Source organism: Eublepharis macularius, chromosome 12, assembly GCF_028583425.1.
Source record: "Eublepharis macularius isolate TG4126 chromosome 12, MPM_Emac_v1.0, whole genome shotgun sequence".
Classification (NCBI taxonomy): Eukaryota; Metazoa; Chordata; class Lepidosauria; order Squamata; family Eublepharidae; genus Eublepharis; species Eublepharis macularius.
This window is the reverse complement of record NC_072801.1, coordinates 51,858,093-51,883,138: the sequence shown is the minus strand read 5'-3', so window position 1 is coordinate 51,883,138 and position 25,046 is coordinate 51,858,093. Positions and strand designations below refer to the sequence as shown.

At 44.5% G+C, this 25,046-nt stretch overlaps 2 protein-coding genes across 2 annotated transcripts; both read left to right on the top strand.

Moving 5' to 3' along the window:
- The first annotated feature begins 11,063 nt into the window (after window positions 1–11,063).
- LOC129339291 (olfactory receptor 13A1-like) lies at window positions 11,064–12,722 on the top strand. The gene is made up of 2 exons (XM_054993878.1): window positions 11,064–11,069; window positions 11,754–12,722. The coding sequence occupies exons 1-2, from the start codon at window positions 11,064–11,066 to the stop codon at window positions 12,720–12,722; spliced, it is 975 nt and encodes a 324-aa protein (XP_054849853.1).
- Window positions 12,723–21,463: 8,741 nt separating this feature from the next.
- Window positions 21,464–24,399, top strand: LOC129339290 (olfactory receptor 13A1-like). The gene is made up of 3 exons (XM_054993877.1): window positions 21,464–21,527; window positions 21,671–22,019; window positions 23,958–24,399. Exons 1-3 carry the CDS (start codon window positions 21,464–21,466, stop codon window positions 24,397–24,399), a joined length of 855 nt encoding a protein of 284 aa, XP_054849852.1.
- Window positions 24,400–25,046: the final 647 nt, after the last annotated feature.

The following is a 25,046-nucleotide window of genomic DNA, read 5'->3' as shown; positions in this document are numbered from 1 at the left end:
TTCACCAGCCTGGCTTCTGGTGACAGGAAGAGGGTTCGCAAGACTCTCTTTCCTGAGGCAGCTGCTGGAGGGCCACCCCCAACCCGGGTGCGTGAGGCAGGGGCTGGCACTGGGCAGAGGCCTGCTGCTGAGGCTCCTCCTCCTCCAGTGGTTGCGAGCCAGCTGCTGGAGGAGGGGCAGCATGTGGTGTCTCCTGGGATGGGCGCGGAGCACATGACTTTCCCTGCGCTCCCGCTCACCCCAGGAACCCGGAGGATGTTGGAGGAACTGCCCGTGAGACCCCCCCTGGGGCGGTCCACCCCAGTTTCCTCTGAGGCCAGCAGCAGGCCTCTCGCGGCTGTGCAGGAGGAGAGGACGCGGGAGGAAGAGGCAGAGACTGTGGTGGAAGAGCCCACATCTCTGCCCCTTCAGCCTCGTCCATCCCCACCTGCCCGGCCGAGAGTGGGACACGGTGTGTCCGGCCAGAGCACCTCACAGGAGGTGCCGCAGGGTGGTCCCGAACGCGCTTCTCCTGGGAAGCGTGGGATGCCCTTTTCCTCCGAAATCTGGAAGCACTTCCAGACAACGGAGGATCCCCGAGCAGCCCTGTGCCTGCATTGTAGGCAGCGCGTCAGCCGTGGCAAAGATGTGTGGCATCTCTCCATGTCTGGGATGAGGTACCATATGAAGAGGCACCACCAGGCGGTGCTTCTTCGGGAGGAGGGTTCTAGTGGCGCCGCACGGCCGCCAGCTAGCCAGAAGGAGGCAGGCTCCTCTGGTGCTCTCCCCCCAAGGGTACCTGCAGGAAAGGGACGCCAAGCCTCTCTCCCGGAGATGCTTGGTATGCAGGGCGCTAGTGTGCCCATAGAGGGGATCCGGAGGGCGAGCAGGCGCATCACGCGCCACATCGTCAACATGATAGCAGTGGATGGGCAACCGTATTCCGTAGTTGAAGACTTCGGCTTCTCAGGGCTGCTCCAAGATTGCTTTCCCTGGTACGCCGTCCCTGCTCGCACGTCGTTGAGCAGATCGGTGGTGCCCTCGTTTTACAGGGCTGCCAGGGATCATGTGAAGGCACAGCTGTCCCGGGTTGCCGGGAGAACTGTGCACTTCACATCGGACATCTGGACCTGCCCAAGTGTGCAGCAAGCGTACCTCTCGCTTACTGCTCACTGGTGGGAACCCGAGTCGGTTCTGGGTGGGGGCCGGGGGGAGGTGCCTAGCACAGCTAGACAGGGAAGGATGCGAGACCGCCAGGCCGGCTACTGCAAGGCCTTGCTTCACGCCGAGGTGCTCGACGTGTCCCACACGGCGGAGAACATCGCTGCCACCTTAAGGAGACAGTTGGACGAGTGGATAGGCCAGGGACCCGCCACCATGGGATGCATGGTGACGGACGGTGGCAAGAACATGAGGGCAGCGGCGCATCTAGTGAGCCGAGAGAGCGTCTACTGTGCCGCTCACAAGCTTCACCTAGTGGTGAGAGATGCGCTGGGGTTGGGCTCCTCGAAGGAACCCGTGGATACCCGGACCCGTGAACTCCAGTTACTTGTCCAGAAATGTCGGAGGCTCACGGGTCACTTCTCGCGCAGCGTGAAGGCCACGCACGAACTGCGCCAGACACAGGTCAGGACAGGTGTGCCAGAGCACGCTCTGATCACTGACGTCAGCACTCGCTGGAACTCCACCTGCGCCATGCTTGAGCGCTTGGTGGAGCAGCAGGCCGCACTCCACGCGTGGCTCTCCGAGCACCGCGGTGCGAGTCAGGTGGGTGAGTTCAACCGGGAGGATTGGCTCACCATCACCCAGACAGTGGAGGTCCTGAAGCCCTTCAAGGACTTCACTGTGGCGGTCTCGTCAGACACGGCGACCCTCGGTCTGGTCATTCCCCTGGTGCACACGCTCCAGAGGAATCTGGCCACCCTTGCAGACCGGGTCGCGCCCCGTGCTGACCTTGTTCCAGCGGTGCGCGCATTAGTGAGAAGGCTGCAGCAGGGCATAGCTGCCAGGCTAACTCCTCTCACTAAGGAAGAGTCATACATGTTGGCGACCATGTGTGACCCGCGCATAAAGGGCACTTTCGCCGAGCGGGACGGGAACCTCACCCAAGCCAGAGACGGGCTCTGCTCTTGGGTGAGGCGCAGGCAGGCCAAGAGGGGACGCCTGTCGACAGGGGGGACGCAAGAGGGGCCCTGCCGTGCGGGTCCCTCTGACGCCCCCTCTGCGCAGGCCCCCCCCGAGGCCACCACCGGAGTGCCGATGGAGATGGAGATGCTCCGGTGGGCCCTCGTCCCCTCTGGGGTCGTGAGGACCGTGAGAGAGGATCCGGCGGAGGCGATGGTCAGGGACTACCTCGCGGAGCCCTGCGAGTCGCTCTCCACCGATCCGCTCAGCTACTGGGCCAGGAAGGAGTCGGTCTGGCCGGACCTCTCCCTCGAGGCGCAGCGGCTGCTCTCATGCCCTCCGACGAGCGTGGAGAGCGAGCGCGTCTTTTCACATGCGGGCGACATTGTCGGCCCACATCGCACTCGCCTTCTCCCATGGAGAGTCGAGCAGTTGACCTTCCTGAAGGTCAACTCTCGCCTCTTCGATTTCTCAGGACTGGACTTCCAGAGTGACTGAGGTGAGCCCAACTTGTGGCCTGCATCCTCTATGAGTCCAATCCTTTGGAATCGCGCTCTCCCCTGTATAAAACCCTGTATATACAGTTAAAACCGGCCAGTAGAGGGAGGGTGGTTAGGAACCAGTGGCAAAGGGAAAACACCCAGCAATTTGAAAGCCCCCCCCCCAGGGTATTCAAAACATCTCCCATCACTGAGACATACCCTGTGGGACCAAATTTATTATGAAAAATAATGCCCCAGAAACATGGATTGCTACTGGAGGGAGAAACAGGTTAGATAGGGATTGCTTAGGTGTTTTTATCAGATGAAATCCTTGTAAAAAAAAATTGTAGAAGAATTGTTGTACTGTTTTTTGAAAGTTGATGTTCCGTTCATGTAAAAAAAAGGAAAAAAAACCAAAAAAAAATGTTGTGATTATGTTTTTTAAAAGTTGATTGAATGTTCATGAAAAAAAAAAACCCAAAAAAATGTTGTGATTATGTTTTTTAAAAGTTGATGTTCTGTTCATGTAAAAAAAAGGAAAAAAAACCAAAAAAAAATGTTGTGATTATGTTTTTTAAAAGTTGATTGAATGTTCATGTTTAAAAAAAAAAAAATTGATGTTAATGTTGGGTTTGCATGGTTGGGGGATGCGGGTAGAGTGGTGGATGGGCACCGGCCAATGATGATCTCTCACAGATGTTCCCAGGTAAATTCTGAGGCTGGTGTGGGGGTGGGGGGAGACCTCTGCAGAACTGCTCCAGAAATACCATTGTCCAGTGCCTTGGAAGTGCCCAGTTCAGCTTTGTGTGTCTGAACTGAAAGCACAGCCACAGGAAATGACATAGGTTCTGCTGGACCCTGTTGCAGTGGTTCCCCCCCCATTTAGTCATGTTATGGAGGGAGAGTTGTATTAGGCTGGTAGTTATGATCATCTTCTGTTTCCATGCCCTGTTGTGCCCGCTCACTATGTAACCTGCTGTAATGTTCAAAACTTTACTGTTTGTCCATTTCAAAAGAAAAATTGTGTTTAAGATTCTCTGATGTGTAGTTAATTGTGTTGTGTTGTGCTATGAGGGACAATAAGTGTAATATGTTGTGATTTGTTGACCACTTGTAATTTGAAAATGAGAAAATAAAGGTTTTTTAAACTTAATGATTGTGTGTCTGTGTTCCCTTCTTTGATGGGAGGTTGGTTCCCAGCATAGGGAACAATGGGGCAGGCTGGCCAGCCTGTTCCTGGGGTACTGGGTGTGGGGCAGCTGAGGGTGGTTTTGGTTCTGAGAGGGGCTGAGTGGAGGATTTGGGTCTGTGTGTGGCAGCTGGGGTGGGGGAACTGGGTTTGTGTGGGGCTGTAAGGAGTGGACTATGGGGGATGAGAGCACTGGTTGTCCCTTGTGCCCAAGTAGGCCCCTGCTACTGTCCTGGTGTGGGCTTCCATGCCTCTATCAGTTGCTGGCCCTCCTTTGCCATCTTTTTCTGAAATTTTCCTAGGGCTGCCAAACTCCTGGTTGGGCTTGAGTTCAGGTTAGAGAGAGTAGTTCCCTACAGAGAAACTGGCTGCTTCCAAGGGCAATCTCTTTAGAGGGCAAATGCGGACCATGGATTCTGGGGGAGATCCCTACTCAGATTTTCCTTTCCACAAGTCCCACCCCCAAATTGCCAGTAACTTCCAAGGCCAGAGTTTGCCACCCCAGAGAGATCCTGTTCCCACCCTCTTAGCCTTGGCATGAAAGTTGTAGCCCCCATGGAACGCTTCCAGGTTCCTGATTCCAAGCCCAATGACACCAATGTAAGACAATCCAGACCTCCATCAAAAATGGATTTTAAGTAGCAGTGGGATTGGGCTGCATTTCAGTCATTCACATATCTGGTTGTGTTCCCAAACATTTAGCTTATGTTTTTTTAAATCAGCGTATGGCACTTAAGGACACTTTTAAATGGTTCTAAAAACATATTTTTATTATGAAGTATTTAATGTGGCATTGATCAAGGGCAGGCCTTTTGGCCAAATGAGCAGTATCAGTACAGTAAAATTTAGACAAAGCTCATAGGAGGAAAAAGCATTCACACTGTGAAGTGGGAAGAAAGTTTCAATTTACATGTACCATGGACTCCGAAAAAGACATGTAAGTGGCATCCAGACCAAATCAGGCCTGCTTTCTCCCTTGAAGATATCAATTGATGATAGTGCTTATGTCACATCATGAGAAGACAAGGTTCACTAGAAAAGACAATAATGCTAAGAAAAATTGAAGGCAGTAGGGAAAAGAAGAATACCCTAGATGTGGTAGATTGACTTCGGTTTGCAATACATGGACAAGGTTTTTGGGATACTGTGGAGCTCAATATAATTCTAAAGTACACCACAAGTGATTTGAATGCATAAAACATACAGACACATACACATAAAATGTATATACCCCCTCCCCACCAAATTAAAGGTTTATCTTATGCCCCGGTTTTCTCCCCCATGGGAACCTAGAGTGGTTTACACATTGCTGTTCTCCCTTGATTTGTTTCACCCTCATCACAACCAGGCTAACAATAGACAGCTGCTCCATGCCTCACATTGGAGTGACTCCACCGATGGCCTTCTTAGTTGTATGAGGGGGTGGAGGGGGGGGAGGAAGGAAACAACGCACTCCTGCCCACTCTATCTGGGGCCTAGGTGACCAAATTGCTTGGCCTTGGCAAGGAGCCAGTGGTGGGGCGGCACTGGTTCTGGGGCCCCGTCCAGAACATTTGTCCAGGGCCCCAAAATCACCTAGACTGCCTCTGGAAAACACAACACAATTGTTTACTTAGGCTGAGCCAAGAACATCCATCAAGCCTACAAGGCACAGAATCAGAGTCTGCCAGATTCTAGACCAACTCTCTAGCCATTGCACTACAGTGGATATCTAAAAATTGTTCATACCCCCACCAGCAACTTGAACATTTTTCTCCAAAAGGCACAACTTGGCTGGGTCTCAAAAAGGACTATGATGCATGGGCCTGTCAATGCATACTGGTACTAAGGCTCTGGCCGGGGGGAGGGGGGCATTGTGCCAATGCCACCCTGGCTTTGGAAGGGGACAGTAAAATAGAAGAAATAATCTAGTTTCAGTGCCTCCCCCCCTTCTCTGTCTCTCTCTCTCTCTATAATGTGAGTGAAAACATTACTATACCATCACTGAAGCCTACAGGATACTTAGGGTCTGTTCACACACGCATGATCATTTAATGGCAATGCTCTGGCATGATGATGTCTGTTCTAGGAGGTGATGTGATCATCACACAAGGCTGGGGAGCACGCACAATTCACAGCAGGCAGATTTGGGCCACAAGGGATCCTGCTTTGGCCTGTAGGGCCCAAATCAGCCCACTGCAAAGCACAGGCATACTCTCAGGGCAGCCAGATGACATCAGTGACATCACGGCAGCAGCCCCTGGAGCGTACCTTGAAGGCTCATTCACTGACTTTCCCCCTTCGGGGTGATAGGTGAGAGTGGGGGATCCCCCACCAAGGGGAAACGGATCCCTAATTGTGTCTGAGGTTGTGGAAATCAACTGGGTCATTACCTCCATATTGCTTCTGTCTTTGAGGGACTTACATGCACATTATATTTAACTCCAGATTTCTTGATTGTCAAGGAATGCATGTGGTGGGGGGTGGGGGGAAGGGTGGGAGAAGGGCACCTGAGGGTGAGGGTGGCATTTGGCATGCAAAATGCCACCCCTGGCAAGACAAGCCTCTCCCAGCTGTCAGTGGTAGAGATGAGAGCAGAGCACCCACTTGGGGAGGCCATGAAATGGCCCCCCCAAGTGGGAGCAGGCTGAGCCTTGGTGGGGGGATGGGAGGAAGGGTGGGAGAAGGGCCCCAGAGGGTTGGGGGGGGATTTTGTTGCAGTGGTTCCCCCCCATTAAGTCATGTTATGGAGGGAGAGTTGTATTAGGCTGGTAGTTATTATGATCATCTTCTGTTTCCATGCCCTGTTGTGCCCGCTCACTCTGTGACCTGTTGTAATGTTCAAAACTTTACTGTTTGTCCATTTCAAAAAAAAAATTGTGTTTAAGATTCTCTGATGTGTAGTTAATTGTGTTGTGTTGTGCTATGAGGGACAATAAGTGTAATATGTTGTGATTTGTTGACCACTTGTAATTTGAAAATGAGAAAATAAAGGTTTTTTAAACTTAATGATTGTGTGTCTGTGTTCCCTTCTTTGATGGGAGGTTGGTTCCCAGCATAGGGAACAATGGGGCAGGCTGGCCAGCCTTCTCTGCGGGTGGTGGTGGGGGGTCAGGGGGGTGGTTGTCTGTGTGCCAGGGCAGGTGCTCTTTCCCAGGGACGATTTGGCACTGCCACCATTGTGGCACCCCTTGTCTGTGCAGAACTGCCCTGGGAAAGAGAGTTTAGGGGTTCCCAAAAGGGGAGGGCAGGCCAGCCTGTTCCTGGGGTTATGGTGGGTGTGGGGCAGGTGGGGGTGGATTTGGGTCTGTGAGGGGCTACTGGGGGGATTTGGGTCTGTGTGTGGCAGCTGGGGTGGGGGAACTGGGTTTGTGTGGGGCTGTGAGGGGTGGACTTTAGGGGCTGAGAGCACCTACTTGGGGAGGCCATGAAATGGCCCCCCCAAGTGGGAGCAGGCTGAGCCTTGGTGGGGGGTTTGAGGAGGGGTGGGAGAAGGGCCCCTGAGGGCTGGGGGGCATTTTGCATGCAAAATGCCACCCCTGGCAAAGGAAGCCTGCCTCTTCATTTTTTCCCCATAGGAAATAATGAAGAAAGATCAGCAGCAGCATGCTAACAATATGCTGCTCCTTCGCTTTCTTATGGGAGGATGGGGGGACCTGCTTTGGGGGGCCATAACATGGCCCCCCCAAAGTCCAATCTGTCTGAAACTTGGGTAGTTGTTAGAGAAGGGTTAGAGGAAGGTCCCCACCAATTTTGGGCTTATTTGGTGGGAAAATGCCTCCTCCAGGCGTCCTGAAAGACGGAGGCATTTTCCCAACAAAAAAACCCGAAAGAATCCCGAAAGAATGCCGAAATAATGCCGAATCCCGAATCCCGAAAGAGATTCTTGTTTCGGCTTTCGGCTAATGACGGTAGAGAATCTTGTTTCGGGTAATCCCGAAACAAGAAAGCCGAAAGTTTTTTCCTTGCACACCCCTAGTTCCCCCTCAAGCTCCTAAAGCCTCAGCCGTACAGCATGAGGGAAGGACTTGCACCTGGGGTTCCCTGGAGGCAGTCTACACAGGTGGTGGTAGCCATGAAGCATACCATCCTTCCTGAGAGACCCCATTTCCCCACCGATGGGGAATTGCCAAAGGGGGTGCTCACCAGCCCGCTCCCTATTTCCCAACGTTCTCCTGCCAAGGGGAGCCTACAGGGCACCACCCTTGAAATACAATCAACCTCTGCTTCAGTACAAGGTAGGCGAAAAACCTGTCCCCACCTAGGCCAATCAGGGGGAGCAGGAAAAAATTCCTACCTGGCTCAAATAAGCAACCGGCTAATCCCGCACTGAAACAGGGTGAGGAGGGTGGGCCGATCGCTCGGAGCAACTGCGCAGAGAGGGGGCGGAGATACCCAACGGCTCTGTCTCTGCCCGCCTCCTGCAATCCCCGGATGGGCGGGAAGCCAGTCCCCTCCTCCATCCGAGGAGAAAACTCGGCCCTCACGGCTAAAGCCACATTGTGGCTGCCGTGATTGGCCGCATTAGGGACAAAGGGGGAAATGTATTTGTAAGATATGAATGAATTGTATGTCAACCCATCCAATAAAAATTGTTTTTTTTTTTTAAAAAGAAAGAGTTAACACTGTTTTGTTTCAATGTAAAAATCATATGAATTCATGAGGATCCGTGTCTCAGATTCATGTTTTTTCACTGTGGCAGCAACAAATATTTTTGGATCTGTGTATTTTATATTTCAGTCTGTGGACCTGGCTGTGATATGTGATTTGATGTTTCATTTGTGTTTTTCCTATTTAAAAAAAACCATAGGATCTGCGAGGATCCGTGTGGATCCTGGTTTTACTTTCTTCCTGTTTGGAAGACTGGCTGATTGCTTTTAAAATCTGGTGGGGATGAATGGAGGATTCTATCCCTGCTTTTTTAAAAAAGCTGGCCGAAACTTGTTGACGGGGTGTCTCTCACTCTCTCTATTTGGAGAGGCAGGGACGGGTTAAAAACTCCCCCCCCTGCTCTAAGTGCATGTGTGTGTGTGTGTGTGTGTGTGTGAGAGAGAGAGGGAGAGAGAGAGAGAGAACATCTTTCTCTATTTGGAAGTTGCTCGTCACCGGGTTAAAAACTCGCCCTCTCTGCTCTGTGTGTGTGGGGGGCGCCCCTCCACTTTGGCCTACTGATCCCTGATCGGAAACGGGACTTGATTGGAGTAAATAGGTGATCTGGGGTCGTCGCCAGCGCAGATCCACGATCAGCTTGATCGGTATTTTTTTTTAGATTGTGCCCATGTCTAGTTATAGGACGAAACATCAGGATACAGATGCCGGCCCTGAGTGTTGGGCGAAGGACGCCATGGGGGCGTCCGATGTGTTTTCTGCATCTTTCATTCTAAAGAAATTATAAGATAAACATCGTTAATTGAGTACTTCTTGGAACACTTTCCTGTGATACTTACTTGGGAGATTCAAATACTTATCTGGGAGATTTAACAGTGAACGTTCTCTGTTTTGACTTTATACAGTGAGGTGTTTCCTCCCATTTGATATGAAATTTCAATCTTCATAAAATATTTACTGGTGGGGAGAGTGAGCACTGTCTGTATATGACTTATTGATTGTTATATGAATCTAATGTGTACTGATCTTGACCATTGCCATGGGAATTTGAATTGTGTAATTTGATTTGTATATGAATTATTGATTGCCTTATATTGATTGTCTACTGATATATACATGCAATTATCCATATGTGAACAAGGTCAAATTAACTGCCTTTTGATACTTTGAGTACATATGATTATTCCCATTTATTCCTTTACGTGTAGGTTTCTACTCGATTTGTTAGTTAAGCTGATTAACCTGTTATTTCCTCCTTCTTTCTGTCTCGAGGATTAGTCAAAGAGGCTGAGGTGGCACCAGTACTCTGGAAAGTGAGTCCTCACTTTCCAGTTTTTTAAATTTTTGTTTCTGACCCCCAAATGAAAAACAATCCTGTGGAAGGTTTTTCTCTAGTAAAGATATGCATTTTACATCCTGAAAATGGAATTATAGGGAATGTAGGAATTATAAATATGCTGTCATTCTTTCCCCCCACTCGCCAGAGAAAATCAAATAAATATTACCAGTGAATGCTTCCATCTTTGTGCCTTATGAGGAATTCCACCTTTCACCTCATCCAATTAGGCATATAACTTCCCAGGACCATCTGTGTTTGCAAACATTAATTGTCATAATTCCTTATATATTTTTTCTAATTAAAATGGTTTGTTTTGGAAATCTTTCCAAAATAGTTCTTTCACCATGACAGTGTTATCTCAAAGAATGCAGGGCTGGTTCCATAACAAAATTTTGTTTCAGCTACAAACCGTGTAATCCTAAGAAGAGATACACCTTTGCATCTGTATGGCGATGGTGAGGGTGGTGCTTTGGGCAAAGAATACATAACACGTAGCATTGTTGGATGTAATGGGACACAACTTTATGGATTGCAGCCATTGGAGCATCAGAAAGGCATAGGGCAATGGATTCTCTGCATTGAATGGACCACCACCGTATGATAATTCCTTCCCCTGCACATTCTCTGGACACTGTGGGCTGGTATGTGATATACAGCATGGCCAAATGGCCTCTGCCACCCAAGATGAAGCCTGCAATGGGCAGCCCAAGTGCATGCCCTTTGGCTTTGCCCCAGATTCCTTTAGGGGACCCCTAAAGAGGCAGGGTGAGTTGCCCAGTCTGCAACACTCATCCCAGTAGATCTGGCCCAATGCCTCAAAAATGCCTAAAGTTGTGGCAAGCCCTGCCCCCCAGTGCACAGGCACCTCAGGGGAGGGAGGAAGGGGAGGAATATTGTTCCTTTTCCTTGGCTGCCACTCTGAGGAATGGCAGCGACCACGTGGGCTGCAGGAGAGGAGCACAGCCACATCAGCACTCCTCCCCTTGTGTTCCCAGCCACAGCTCTTTGCCTCCTCCCACCAGGCTCACCCCCAGCTGCAATATTGCCCAATGTTAAGTCAGTGAGCCTTCTTTCTGAATCCATTACTGGCAATGGGCTTAGAAGGGTATAGCAATGCTTAGGTTGGCACTGAGAATGAGTCACCATTATCTTCCTAATGATGTCTCAAATGTATTTCTCCCAGTGGTTCCATCACTTGCTTCATTTTTCAAAGCTAGATATTTGGTTTGTTCAAAAGGTTAGCAGGACTGACGTAGCCATGCAGGAAATATAAGGAAAGCCAAAAGCAACTGGCTGTTTTCCAGATGGATACATTAAACCATAAGAAGAGAGTGCAGAAAGCAGGAAATAATAAGAAATAGTAATGAAGGTAAGTACTGTATTTCATCTCCTCACCCCATCCCTTTGTCATCTTCCTTATGATATGTATAAGATATGGAAATTAGCGAATGTGTTTCTACTAATTTAAAGATACTTGTTCGGGGGGGGGATTTCAATCCTTCACTTGAATCATCATTATAGAGCTGAACACAAAATGAGAGATACTTTTATTGGTGCTTTGGTGGTACAATCACTTATCCAGCATTGGTAACTTGATAAATATCCACTAGATTTAACAAAGGAGCCAGCCTCGGTGGATGGGAAGTCAGTTTACACTCGTATGCCACATTTAATCAATTGGGCTGAGGCAAACTGGTCCATGGCATAAGCCATTAACCTCACCTTTGTTGAAACATGCACATGTCACACAATATATATATGTCACTATATCTACAGCCATTTCTACCAGCTAGCCCTAGCAAAGCCACTCTAATCTCAAAGATCTTTTAAAATGAGATAAAATATTTAATCAGATTCTACTAGCAAATGCTGACAGAAATGGGCTTGAAAATGCAATTTCAAGTGCTGCCAATTTCCAAATCAAGCCAGCTCAATGACTGTTATAATCAAGAATTGTCTGAGTTTTATTGTTAAGCAGAGAATTCTCATAGTGGGGGATGGGTGGGATATTGGTTTGATATTGAACTCAAAATGATATAATTTATCTACCTAGGTCATCAATGCCAGATTCATTGAAAGAACGAACCAGTCTGCAATTACGGAGTTCATTCTTGTCGGCCTAACCAATTCCCCTGAATTACAAATGCTTCTCTTTTGGGTATTCACATTCCTTTATTCGATGGCCATAGCTGGTAATTTCCTTCTCATAGCTACCATAGCCAGTTGCAAGAAACTCCACACTCCCATGTACTTCCTGCTCACTAATTTGTCCTTATTGAACATGTTCTCTATCTCTGTTACTTCTCCCAAATTGCTCCAGACGCTTTCAACACACACAAAAACAATCTCCTTTTATGGCTGTGTTGCGCAATCCTATTTCTTTATTTTTGCTTTGGGCTCAGAACTTCTGCTTCTCTCCATTATGGCTTTTGATCGCTATGCTGCTATCTGCCACCCCTTACGGTACTCAAACATCATGAGGAAGGAAGTGTGTATAGGGATGGCAGCTGGAGTTTGGGTAATTGGGATGGTCTACTCAGCACTTCACACTGGGTTTATGCTGCAACTCTCCTTTTGCAATTCCAATGTCATCAACCATTTCTTCTGTGATCTGCTCCCAATGTTAAAGCTTTCCTGTTCAGACACCAGCCGCAATGAAGCTCTAATTTTTGTGGCTGATGTGTTCTTTGGGATGGGTAGCTGTGGGTTAACTCTAACATCGTATTTTTTTATCCTGAGAGCAATCTTCAGAATACGTTCCACTGAAGGGAAGAAGAAAGCCTTCTCTACCTGTTCGTCTCATCTCTTTGTTGTTACTTTTTACTTTTCTGCTGTCATCTACACATATATCAGGCCTACTTCAGTCTCCTCTATAGACAACGACAAGCTAGTTTCTCTCCTTTATTCAGTGGTAACTCCGGTTGTGAACCCAATCATATATTCCTTAAGAAACAAGGAAGTTAAAGAGGCACTCAAAACCCTTACCAGAAAAGGAAAGCTGCTTCCAAGATCCCAAAACTAATTTATATAAATATTAATAATGATAAAAACTGTAAAATAGTTAACTGGTTAAATGGATTGGCAATATTGATTAGTGTTCATAGAAATGCAGAAAAAATCTTATTAAACATATAGATAAAGCATGAGGCTTGTTACGAAAAATAGCAATACATGTATAAAATAATAAGCTTTTACATTCAAAATATGTGCAAGTTCATTTGTTTCCTTTCGGTGCTTCATTTGCAGGTCTTTTGAAGAGAATAAAACAATTCATAGGTACCATTCATAAGTGGTTATCGCATGCAGGGTTTTTTTTTCTGGGAAAAGAGGTGGCGGAACTCTCAAGAGGAAAATGAGGAAGAAACAAATGGGATTCTTTGAAATCATATTATTTTCAAGCACTATTGCTGATATTTTCAAGAGGTGCTGGAACTCTGTTCCCCCTGAAAAAAAGCCCTGTCCACATGTATATTTTTTTCCTTCATAAAAGCCCTTTAGTTGAATGCATGCTGTTCTCTATCACATTTTTGTCTTGTCCGTCCTTCCGGGAGCTCAGGACAGTGTACATGATTTTCCCCTCCTCCATTTTATAGCCTCATATCAATTCTATAAAGTAGGTTAGTATCTGAGAGAACAGACCATATTAGTTTCATGGCTGAATAGAGATTTGATCTATCTCCCAGAAAAAGAGGGAAGATCCTTTCTAAAATACCCATTAGCTTTCTACAAATAAATATTTCTTTCAGTACACAAAGAGCTGTTTATAGAAGGATTGTTATCTTTTTTGTTGTTGTGTCTACAGCAGCACACTGGATGTGCTTTTTAAGGGTTCCATAAATCAATGGTGCATCTGCATAGCTTTAAGAGACCAAAGAATCATGGGGCTCATTGATCCTGTTCACAAATAACAGTAGATACACATACAACCCATGTACAGCATACACTTGGTTTTTATTTCTACATGTATTGAGTAAATCTCATGTTACATTCATGTTACACTTATACTAAATATGTGATATAAACCCCAGATACTGCTCTCTGGTTTCATTTGTAAAGGGAATGTGTGTTGCATTTAACATGTGACCTGGGACTCACCTTTAAAAATAGTGTGGGAGCCAAATTAGTTCCCGAACACAGTGGCAGGAGGCACCATCATTCCTTCCCTTCCACCAGGTGTACTTTCACAATCAGATAAGGGATGATGATGATGATCATGAGCCATCACATTCCCACATTCTGTGGGATGGGTCCTCCATTCTGTTCCATATGTCAGCCTAGGAGACACATAGAACCAGCAGTGAGACAGCCTCCTATGGATATTTTCTCCTAGTGAAAGTACACTGGCTAGAAAGGAGGGAATACTGAAGCCCCTCTTGATGAGCACCATGCTTGGAACTAATTCTCCCCACACTCTGTTTTTTAAGATAAGCTCCAGGTCACACACTAAACGCAAGTTGGGAAACCCCAACCAAACTTGTGTTTAACGTATCATCTAATCAGATCCTTGGCTCTTTATTACAATTATATGTATGCTGGTACCTGAAGAATGAATGTCTGTGTTATTGGACCTTGTGAACAGGGCTACAGTTTCTTCAAACATTGGGAGGGATGAAGGGGGGCAGGAAACCAAAGTACAAACTGCTCATTGTAGAATGGATACAGCCAGATTTTGGGTTGGGTTTTTCTGCACAATCTTACCCCTTACTGAGTTCCTTTCCTTATCAGGGCCCCCCTCCCACATGCCTTTTGTTCATGCATGTCCTATGATCTCTAGCATAACTTTTTTGGTGGTTAAACCAGAACCACTACCATCCTGCCCACCATTTTTTTTTCTTTTCCACCCATGATAAAGCTAGCTGGATCCAACCATGGATCACCTGTATGTCAGGATTTCACATTGAGGCTAGTCTGTGGAGAGTGGGGTGGTGGTGGTGGTTAGATTTGATTATGAAATACATCCTAATCCTCTATTTCAGCCATATTGATATGGATTCCTATTTCTAAACAGATTAACAGAACCCCTCTTCAGTCCAGTTGGTCAGCCTAGTCCCAGCCTGTTTAAATATGAACATGCGGGGAGAGGGGGGGGGAAGGAAGGACACGTTAAATGTTACTTCTAGAGCAACCCTAGGCAGAAAAGTTTGTCCAATTTGTTTCAATTAGGGGTGTGTGTGTGTTAAGAAGTAGACTTTTGTATCCTGCAGTTCTGCTGGCTGTACGTTGGTTAATTGTGCTCAGTGGTATTTTGACTTTTAAAAGAGATAATCACTAAGTACCAAATTTTCTCTTAGTGACAGAAGGCGCTGAGGCTATTTACACTTAAGGAAATGCTAAATTTCATGGTGGAAGCTCTAAATATGGAAAAATGATTACTCTAAAACCAATCTATTTGGCATAAAAATGAATTCAAACACAGAAGAACTCTAAAAGAAACATCATTTCTGTATTGTGTTGGTTCCTTATTCTATTGGTTCATGGGGGGGGGTGCTCCATGGTCTCAAGCAGACAAAGATCTTTTCCAGTATCTATCAGAGGTCTTTTAAAACAGGAAATGATGTGGCTAAGCATTTCTTATATTGAAAATGGGATTTTTGAAACTGGTTGCAAGGGTTTCCACTCTCAGAGTGCCACTTTCTCTCACTCCCTCTCCCTCAGAAGCCTTTACTTCACCCTGGAATTATGTTTCTAGAGGCCAGGGATTTGTAAGGCATTTCAGTCTGCTGTGGGAAGGAAGAGGCAAGAGAATCCCACTCTGCGGACCGAAAACCTTGCACCTGCAGAAACCTTAAGCTGGATCCAAGCAAGAAGGACTGCAAATAGTTACAGAAATCTGCACACTTAACTGTCATTTTTTTTTCACAAGTAAACACTTCAATGCCTCATCAAATTACAAAGACATGCAACCCCACAGGATAATCTGTGTTTGCAAAAAAATAAAATTTGGGGGACATTGTCAAATGAAAACAACTAAAGCGGCTGCATTTTGGAAATCAAATAACTGTGTACAGTGAATTAGTCTTTCCAAGCAGTTCTTCAGGGCATCACCATCTTTTCTGTGCAAGCTCACAGTCATAGAATACAAGGACTGATCCAAGGCTGGTTAAAGCAGTTATCAGCTCCAAAGCAGCAGCAAATGCAGTAGCAGGTGCCTCCTCCTGTGCTCCACCTCTGGACTGAGGGGGGTTCCAGAGGCATCTTCACTGAGCTCTGGTGATGGCAGCACATGTGGGATGGTTCTTCTTCCCAAGCTGCAAAGCAAATCCAAGATGGTCTGCAGAGGAAGGGTCATCAACAACTGCAGCCAGGATGGACTACAGTGGGACTGGGAGGTGACACCAAACAAAAGCCACACCAGGACCCACCTTTCACACCAACACCCTCCACTGATTTGGTGATCCAACTGCTGCTTGTGTCATTTGCTGCACAACTCTAAGAAAACTTTCCTAGGAATATGGCCTACTGAACAGACCTCAACTGGAATCTGTGTAGATCTGATTAAAATGTCTTTGTTCTCTATTCTTAAAATATCTTACTATTCCTAGCAACTGCTGTGCATTCATGCTTGGCAAATGGAACATTCTTCCCACAGCTGAATGGAAGAGACGATTCACACACATTCCACTTTCTGGCTGCCTTTTCTCCTGTGCTACTGACACGATCATGTTCTGTTGTTTTGTGAACTTTAATTTCAGGACCTTTGGTTCCTTCCTATTTTGAGTAGAAACTAACTTGTTACTGAGTGTCAAGTAGTATCCTTTTTGCTGGCTGTTAACCTTGAATTTACGCAATCTGTAGCCAAGTTTTTATTTATTGTAGTACCTTTGAGACATTCCTTTGCTATATATTAACACGATCATTATGTATTGCCAGTACAAGTTTCTTTATTTGTTATTCTGTTATTGATATATGATTTTATAAATATGATTTTAAAAATATTGTACTGCTTGTAAAGTTGAAGGAACATTGTTAATAAAGGATGTCACAGATGAGTGGTGACCTGGCCCTATATAGATCCAGTGGGTCACACTCACTACCACTATGAAAAACATTTTCTATTGAAGGAAGAGTCCTTTATTTGGAGGAAGAAGACCCTTAAGAAAATGATTTTTCCAATAGAAGATTTCCTACTGAGAGAACCCATAGGTCCAACCCATACCATTTTCCTAATCGGTGCACTTGTACTATACTTGGGAAGATCTCTGAAGAGGTGGTATATAAATTCTCTAAATAAAGAAATACTGGTGTTTAGATATTATTGAAGTGGTTTACAGAGGAGGAGGTTGTTAAAGTTCAGATGGTTAAATGGGCAATAAACTGTAATAGGGAGATTTCAATGGAAGCTTGGGAAAAGTTATGGAAAGATACAGTTAAAATTTCAGCATGTACCACGGTGCGAGAAAATGTTTATAAAATGATGTATAGATGGTATTTAACACAGAAGAAGTTGGCCAATGGTAATAGTCAGATGTCTGATAAATGTTGGAAATGTAAACAACATGAAGGTTCATTTTATCATATGTGGTGGTCTTGTGACAAGGCAAAACAATTCTGGGGAGATATAGTAAAGGTTATGTCAGATATTTTACAAAGGAATGTAATTAAAACCCCGGAACTGTTGTTATTATGTATGAACCTAGAAGACTTTGATAAAATGAATAGAGTTATGATATTTTATATGATTACGGCGGCCAGAATGTGTTATGCACAGTTGTGGAAGACTCAGGAGATACCATCTATGGAAGACTGGATCTTGAAAGTTCTGAATATGGCAGAAATGAACAAACTAACGAGGAAATTGAAAGAGCAAGAAGTATTGGAATATACATTAAGTTGGGAAAAATTCAAGAAATATGTGGAGAAAAAGTGGGACATGAAGGGGAAATTGTGGTCTTTGGATAGTTGTTAAGGGGGAGATAGAACTTTACTTAAGGTTAGAAGGGGGTATATTTTATTATATTTTATTGGATTAGTATAGCATTATAGTATTATGGTATTATAAAGTTAAGAGTAAGACAGTGTATTTATATGGGAAGAAATAAAGTTGAATAACAAGGTTGAATAGGTAATAGGGAGTATATATAATATTTTAGTGATGTATTAGAAGTAATAGATTTATAATATAGATAATAGGTATTTAAAGATTAGTATATTATAAATATTTTTTTCGTAGTTAGTATATGTACCAATTATATACTTATATATATTTTACACTCTTAATTTAGATAAGTATTATATTAACATAGTTAATACAATTAAATAGAGTAGATTAGTATGTATTATATAGATATATATTATACATATTATTATAGATTTTAAGAGTTTATAGTATATATTCTTTAGGCTAAGTTGGGTATGGAAAACTGTTGAGCGTCATTAGATAAAGGAGGGGGGAAAGCATGGGGGAAATGCAATGGGGTAGAAAATGATAATGATTGTTATGTTTATGTTTGTTAACCCATCCAATAACATTTTTAAAAAAATAAAAATAAAATACTGGTGTTTATAGAGAGACTAAAACAAGACTATAACCTAATAATCTGATACTTTATGTCAGGTCCCCAATCTTTTTGGGCCTATGGGAACTTTTGGAATGCTGACAAAGGGTGGTAGGTGCAAGTATGAAATGGCTGTCACAGGTGGTGAACCTGCCACAACATGGCTGCCACAGGAGGTAGAGCAACAAACACAGACAAAGCCAAAATGTAAGGGAGAAGAGGGATTTAAAAAAAAATACATTGGGAAAAAGGAGTGAGAGAGAAGCAGTGCAATCATAAGAAGAGTTTCTCCAGTCAAAGCCCATTGATTGAGTAACTCTTCGTAGCATTTTGCTGAATAAAATCAATGTGGTTATAGTAGCTGCTACTGAAACATTATTTTAATCTGCATCGTCAATCAGATCTCCAACAGCCAATCAGAAGCTGAACTGGGCAAGATCTTTACCCAACCACAACCATTTCTAAAAAATGTTTCGTGAGCACCAGGACAGGTGTCAGCTCAGCAGGCGCCACATTGGGGACTCCTGCCTTAATTGTCACTGTCATATATACATCTATGGACATCTATGATGCCCTGCAATGAGAGTTTTGCCTTCTGTATGAGATCGTTAGGGTTTCCAGGTCCCCTTACCCTCCTGGTGGGAGAGGGGACCCAGAACTCGCCTTACTCTTTAGCACTGCGTGAGTGCTTTGTGTGCTCCCGGACCTATGCAATGATGCAACTTCCAGGAAGTGATGTCATCACATGCATGGAAACATATGCATGCTTCGCACCAGGTCTATTTGGGCCCCAAACAGGCCCTATTCAGCCTATCTGGGGCCCAAATCAGCAGTCTCAGGGCAGTGCTATGCCAGTCCCAGGAATGACATTGTTAAGCCTCCCCGGGAGCATGCCTGGAAGGCCTGTTCCTTTGCCTTTCTCCCCCACTGGGCAGGTGAGTGAGGGTGGGGGGCTGAGGGTGGGAGCAGGGGATCCCCCCCCCACTGAGGGAATGGCAACCCTAGAGGTCAAGTATAAGGTAATGTCAAGGAAGGGGATTGTGGTTCTTTGGAACCACGCCATGGATCATATCCTACCAGTCCACTCAGGTGCAATAAAATGAATCATTATCTTCTTCCTAGTGATGCCTCAAAGGTATTTCTCCCAGTGGCAGCATCACGTTGTTAAAAGGAATATTTTGTTCAGAGCAAGTTGTTCACTGTTGTTGATAAAGTGAGTTTTCAACACGACTGAACAAATGGTCTCCATGCAGCAAATATATGAAAGAGAACTGGCAGTTTTCCACATGTCAAAATAGCTCATAACTCTAAGCTGTAAGAAGCAAGGGGAAGGGAAGCAACAAAAAAACTTGCAACAAATAGAAATGAAGGTAGGTAAGCATTTTCTTTCATTTCTTGTCCTTCCCTTCTTCTGTCTGGTGTGTGTGTGTGTGTGTGTGTGTATAGATCTGGGTATTAGCTGTTGAATTTCGACTGAATATAATCTGTTTAAAAATAAAATTGAAATTAGATTCTTCACTTGAATCAAAATTAAAGAACTGAACACAAGACTGAATTTATAACTGAAGCGTGCAACACAATGGGAGAATAAAGTTCTGTAAAAGTCTGGCACATGGTTACCCTTTATAAGAAGTTAATTCAATAATCCTACCATGACTTTATTAAGAGGTGGTAAGCAGTAAGAGGTAATGAATGTGTAACATCGCTTTGGGGACTGGATCTGACCAATGGACCACCAGTAGACTTCTCTAATATTGATGTTGGAATTAAGCGGATCTGTGGAGGTGGGATCAGTATACGAGAATATGCTGTCTCTAACCACCATGGACATGACCACAGAAGTCTGTGGGTTGTTTCTCACCCAATTTTTTACTCAAAAAAATGTGGGGTCCTCTGACTACTCAAACAGACTATGCTGGCCATCGTGGGATGGATCTGAAGCAAAAAACAGTGATGCAATATCTATAATAAGGGGGGGATAGGGTGAGATTGAGTGAAAAACTGGCTGGAACCAACATCATGTCTAGCTGGAAGATACATTAAGGGTAAATGGGCAGGCATACTGCTTCATACTTCTGCAGCGAGTCTTCTGCATCTAAGGCTGCATAAAGAAAGGGGTAGGGTAGGGGTTTTTTCTCTCTGCTGTGACAGCTTTGTCACTGAGCCATCGCTGTAACTTGGTAAATATAAACCAAATACAATGAAAGAAGAACCCAAACTAAATGGTTAGTCCATTTGCTCTATTTTCCTTGTGTCATACACAATTTTATGCTACATGCCATACACATTTCTTTTAAAAGCCCATCAACAGTTTACCATCTAGTGCTGAATATAATTTGCAGCTGATTTTCCTGCTCTCAGATGAATCGATATAGTGGTAGATTTGGCAAGGCTAGATGTATCCTGGTAAATTTTCCATCATACTGCTACAGAGTTCATGATTAGATTATCATATTTTCCAGGAACAATGAGGACCCTACGATAGCAACAACCCTAAATTACTCAGGGCCAAGCTACACATGACGAATGACACTTGAACAGCAAGTGGATTGAGTGGAGGGCAAGTGAACAGAGAGAAATACACTTGCTGTTCAAGTGTCATTCATCATGTGTAGCTTGGCCCTCAGAAAAAGTACCATGTTCCTCCTAGGAAGGTGTCTTTGGGATTGCAGCCCATGTATTTGAAAATACAGTCGCCCCACACAGAGGTGTCCAGCCTTATCCACGTTGTCAGATGGCCCCAAACTGATAAAAGCTCTTGATAGTATCTCCCCACCTAAACTGTGACTGACTCTCTAGAAACATTTTCCCATGTGTGACTGATTACCTTTGCAACTAGTTCTGCTAGCGAAGACACTAGTTTCTAGACAGCCACGCTGACCACAAAATGGAAATAAATGTTTAATCAGACTAAGAAATGCTGACATGCATTGGGAGTTCAGAAAGATGTGAAACACAACTGTATACTTGGAAAAAAAGCAATGCCCCCCCACCCCAGTTAGGATTATAAAGTCCATTCCAATCTGAGCAAGCATGATGACTGGTTAAGTCAAGTGTTGCCAACTTTTGGGGGGAGGTGGGGCAGAGGAGAAAAATTAATGAATTAGTTTGATATTAAACTCAAAATGTTACAATCTCTCTACCTAGGTCATCAATGCTAAGATTCACTGAAAGAACAAACCAGTTTGCAGTTATGGAGTTTATCCTAGTTGGCCTAACGAATTCCCCTGAACTGCTTCTCTTTTGGGTATTCACGTTCATTTATACTATGGCCATAGATGGTAACTTCCTTCTCATAATTACCATAGCCAGTTGCAAGAAACTCCACACTCCAATGTATTTATTTGTTTGTTTGTTTGTTTGTTTGTTTGTTTGTTTGTTTGTTTGTTTGTTTGTTTATTCGATTTATGTACCGCCCATCCCCAGGGGCTCTGGGCGGTGAACAGTTAAAATCGATAAAAACAAAAACTAAAATCAATGTACTTCCTGCTCACCAATTTGTCCCTACTGAACATGTTCTCTATTTCTGTTACTACTCCCAAACTGCTCCAGACACTATCAACTCACACAAAGACCATCTCCTTTTACAGCTGCATCGCCCAAGCCTATTTCTTTATATTTTCTTTGGGCTCAGAACTTCTGCTTCTCTCCATCATGGCTTTTGACCAGTATGCTGCTATTTGCCACCCTTTGCAGTACTCAAATATCATGAGGAAGGAAGTGTGTATAGGGATGGTAGCTGCAGTTTGGATAATTGGAATGGTCAACTCTGCAGTTCATGCTGGACTTATATTGCACCTGTTGTTTTGCAGCTCAGGAGGAGAGCAGGTGGCAATGCCCACCCCCCACATTCACCCATCTGGGATCAGGAGCAAAGCAGGTGGCAATGCCCGTCCTCATTCATCCAGCCAGGATCAGGAGTGGAACAACACAACTAGAACCCAGTGACTAAGGAGTCAAAAATCAAAAATCAACAATCATATCTTGTGAAATTTATTAAATAAGCAAAGTGCAAAATGCAAAATATAACAATGAACATGTAAATGAAGTACAAATCATAAGTCAAAAATTCAAGAATGGAGTGAAGAACAGAAATACCCAATATTTCATATGCACAATGGCAGGGTCAACATGAAGTCTATTGCACAGTAGTCCAAGTGGAGATGGCGTATTCCAGAGGTAATGAAAGATGACAAGCAGGTTTCCTCCACTGCCATCAAGCTGGGTCTCCTCCTCTGCTACGCGTTTCAGCCAGCAGAATTACCAATACCCGCTTCGTTGGTCACTTCATCAGGCTAATAATCCAACTGGACTGTAATCATTTATATGTATAATCATAATCATTGTAATAAATATATAATAAATATTATATATATATATATATATATATATATATATATATATATATATATATATATATATAAAACATTTAATAAATATATAACAGTTAATAACAATAAAATTAATACAATAAAGTTATGTGCAACTTACTGGTCACCACGTGCTTCATTTTCTAGTTCTTACTCGACCCAAAGTCTCATCTACGAACAATGTCGTGTCGGGACTAATTGCCAATCACGCTACTTAATATAGGTACTGGAACTAAGTGGTTCACATTACTTAAAGAGATATACACTGTGTTACAATTTTAAAGCAATACATACATACAATCGCCAAAAATCACAAAACTAAACTACCCAGATACACATTGTTATTCAATATTACATAATATAATAAATACACCTCAAACCACAGCTTCCAATACCACAAACCTGATGTTGATTCCCTTCAAACGTAACACGATAAGTCTAATTCATTATTTAACCCATAAGGTTCAAGGCTGTTTAAACGAAAGGTCCAGGACGCTTCCTGTCTAAGGAGTGCCTACTCCCCATCCCCTCTCCCTGTAGTGTCAATCGTCCCCAAAACAGAGATCTTGAGGTCTTTAAAGCGATGATTATTCTGCAGGAAATGATCTACCAAAGGGGCTTCTCTGACCTGATTTCTAATGCGCGAAAGATGCTTTTGAATTCTTACTTTCAGGGGTCTGCTGGTGCTCCCCACATAGGACAAAGGGCAGTTGCATTGGATAATGTAAATGACATTGGCCGTTCTGCAGGTGGAAAAGGACTTAGCAAACAAAGGGCACTTCCTATCTGGGGTGGCAATGTCCTGTAATTTAACCATATTTTGGCATACATTACAGTCCCCGCGAGAAAAATGTCCAATCGGGAGAACTCCGGTGGTACTCTCTTGTTTAAATTCTGAATGGACTAAAAAGTCCCTCAAGTTCCTGGTTCTCCAGTAACCAATCCAAGGGGCGGTCTCACAGCCCCTTATGCTGGATACTAAATGCCAATGTCTCCGAATGATTTTTACAATGGCAGGAGCCAAATGGGTGTAATCTAACGCCCAGCTCAAATGCTGATCTCGTTCCCTATGCCTGGGTGTTAACAATTGGCTGCGCGGGAAGTCGCCCGCCTTATCTTTCACCCTGCTTAATATAGCTCGAGAATGGCCCCGCTTTAAGAAGGATGCATCAAGAGCCCTACTTCCTTCTTCATAATGCCTCGATTCAGTCGAGTTACGTTTAATTCTGAGGTATTGACCTGCCGGGATGTTGTTCCTCAGATGGGGGAGGGGGGTCAAAGGAAGAGTAATGTAAATAGGAGTTGCGGTCTGTTGGCTTCTTAAAGGGATGGACCCCTAAAGATGTACCGTCACGTTCATGCTGGACTTATATTGCGCCTGTTGTTTTGCAGCTCCAATATCATCAACCATTTCTTCTGTGATCTGCCCCCACTTTTAAAATTGTCCTGCTCAGACACCAGCCATAATGAGAAATTAATTTTTGTGGCAGATGCATTCTTTGGGATGGGTAGCTGTGGGTTGACCCTAATATCATATTGGCTTATAGTAAGAGCGATCTACCAAATCCGCTCCACTGAAGGGAAAAAGAAAGCTTTCTCTACATACTCTTCTCATCTCTTTGTTGTCGGTTTTTATTTTTCTGCTGTCATCTACACATATATCAGGCCTACTTCAGTTGCCTCTATAGACAATGACAAGCTAGTTTCTCTCTTTTATTCGGTGGTGACGCCCGTTGTCAACCCAATCATATATTCTTTGAGAAACAAAGAGTTTAATCAAGCTCTTAAGAAACTTATTGGGAGAGGCAGGCTTCCTCAGGGACTGCAAGATTGATGTATGGGCATTTTAATAATTGAAAAACCAATAATAGTGAACTGATACAAATTATTGGCAGCACAGGTGAATTTTACTGGACTGGTGGGGAGGGGACATGTTTCATAAGCTATATTGTACTGAGTTATCAAATTCGGAAAATCTAACATGCATTCAGCATAGCATAAGTTATAAAGAGCCACTAAACAAATATATAATTAATTACTTTTTCATTCAAAATATGTACTAGTGAGATGTGGTGCCTTTTTGTGAGACACTTGCAGGTTTTGAAGGGAAAACCATCCTACTATATAAAAGGCTAAGCATATTCAGGACAACTCACTTCCTACCCTAGTAGGAAGCCACCAGAGGGTGCTGCTGTGAGGGAAGCTCAGATGAGGCAGCCAGACCTCCAGAGAGCATGCTGTGGTGGGAAGCCCAGGCCAGGATCAGAAGCAGAGCAGGCAGCAATGCCTGCCCCCTACCTTCACCCAGCTTGGATCAGGAGCAGAGCAGGTGGCAATGCTCACCCCCCCCACACACACACATTCAGCCAGCTGGGATCAGGAGCAGAGCAGGTGGCAATGCCCACCCCCCACATTCACCCATCTGGGATCAGGAGCAAAGCAGGTGGCAATGCCCATCCTCATTCATCCAGCCAGGATCAG

Excerpts from the sequence above, each read along its gene's own strand:
- LOC129339290 (XM_054993877.1), top strand. The coding sequence starts at position 21,464 with ATGGCCATAGATGGTAACTTCCTTCTCATAATTACCATAGCCAGTTGC. Across the intron at positions 21,528-21,670 it reads TTGCAAGAAACTCCACACTC|CAATGTACTTCCTGCTCACC; the intron begins CAATGTATTTAT and ends AAAAACTAAAAT. Across the intron at positions 22,020-23,957 it reads TTTTGCAGCTCAGGAGGAGA|CTCCAATATCATCAACCATT; the intron begins GCAGGTGGCAAT and ends GTTGTTTTGCAG.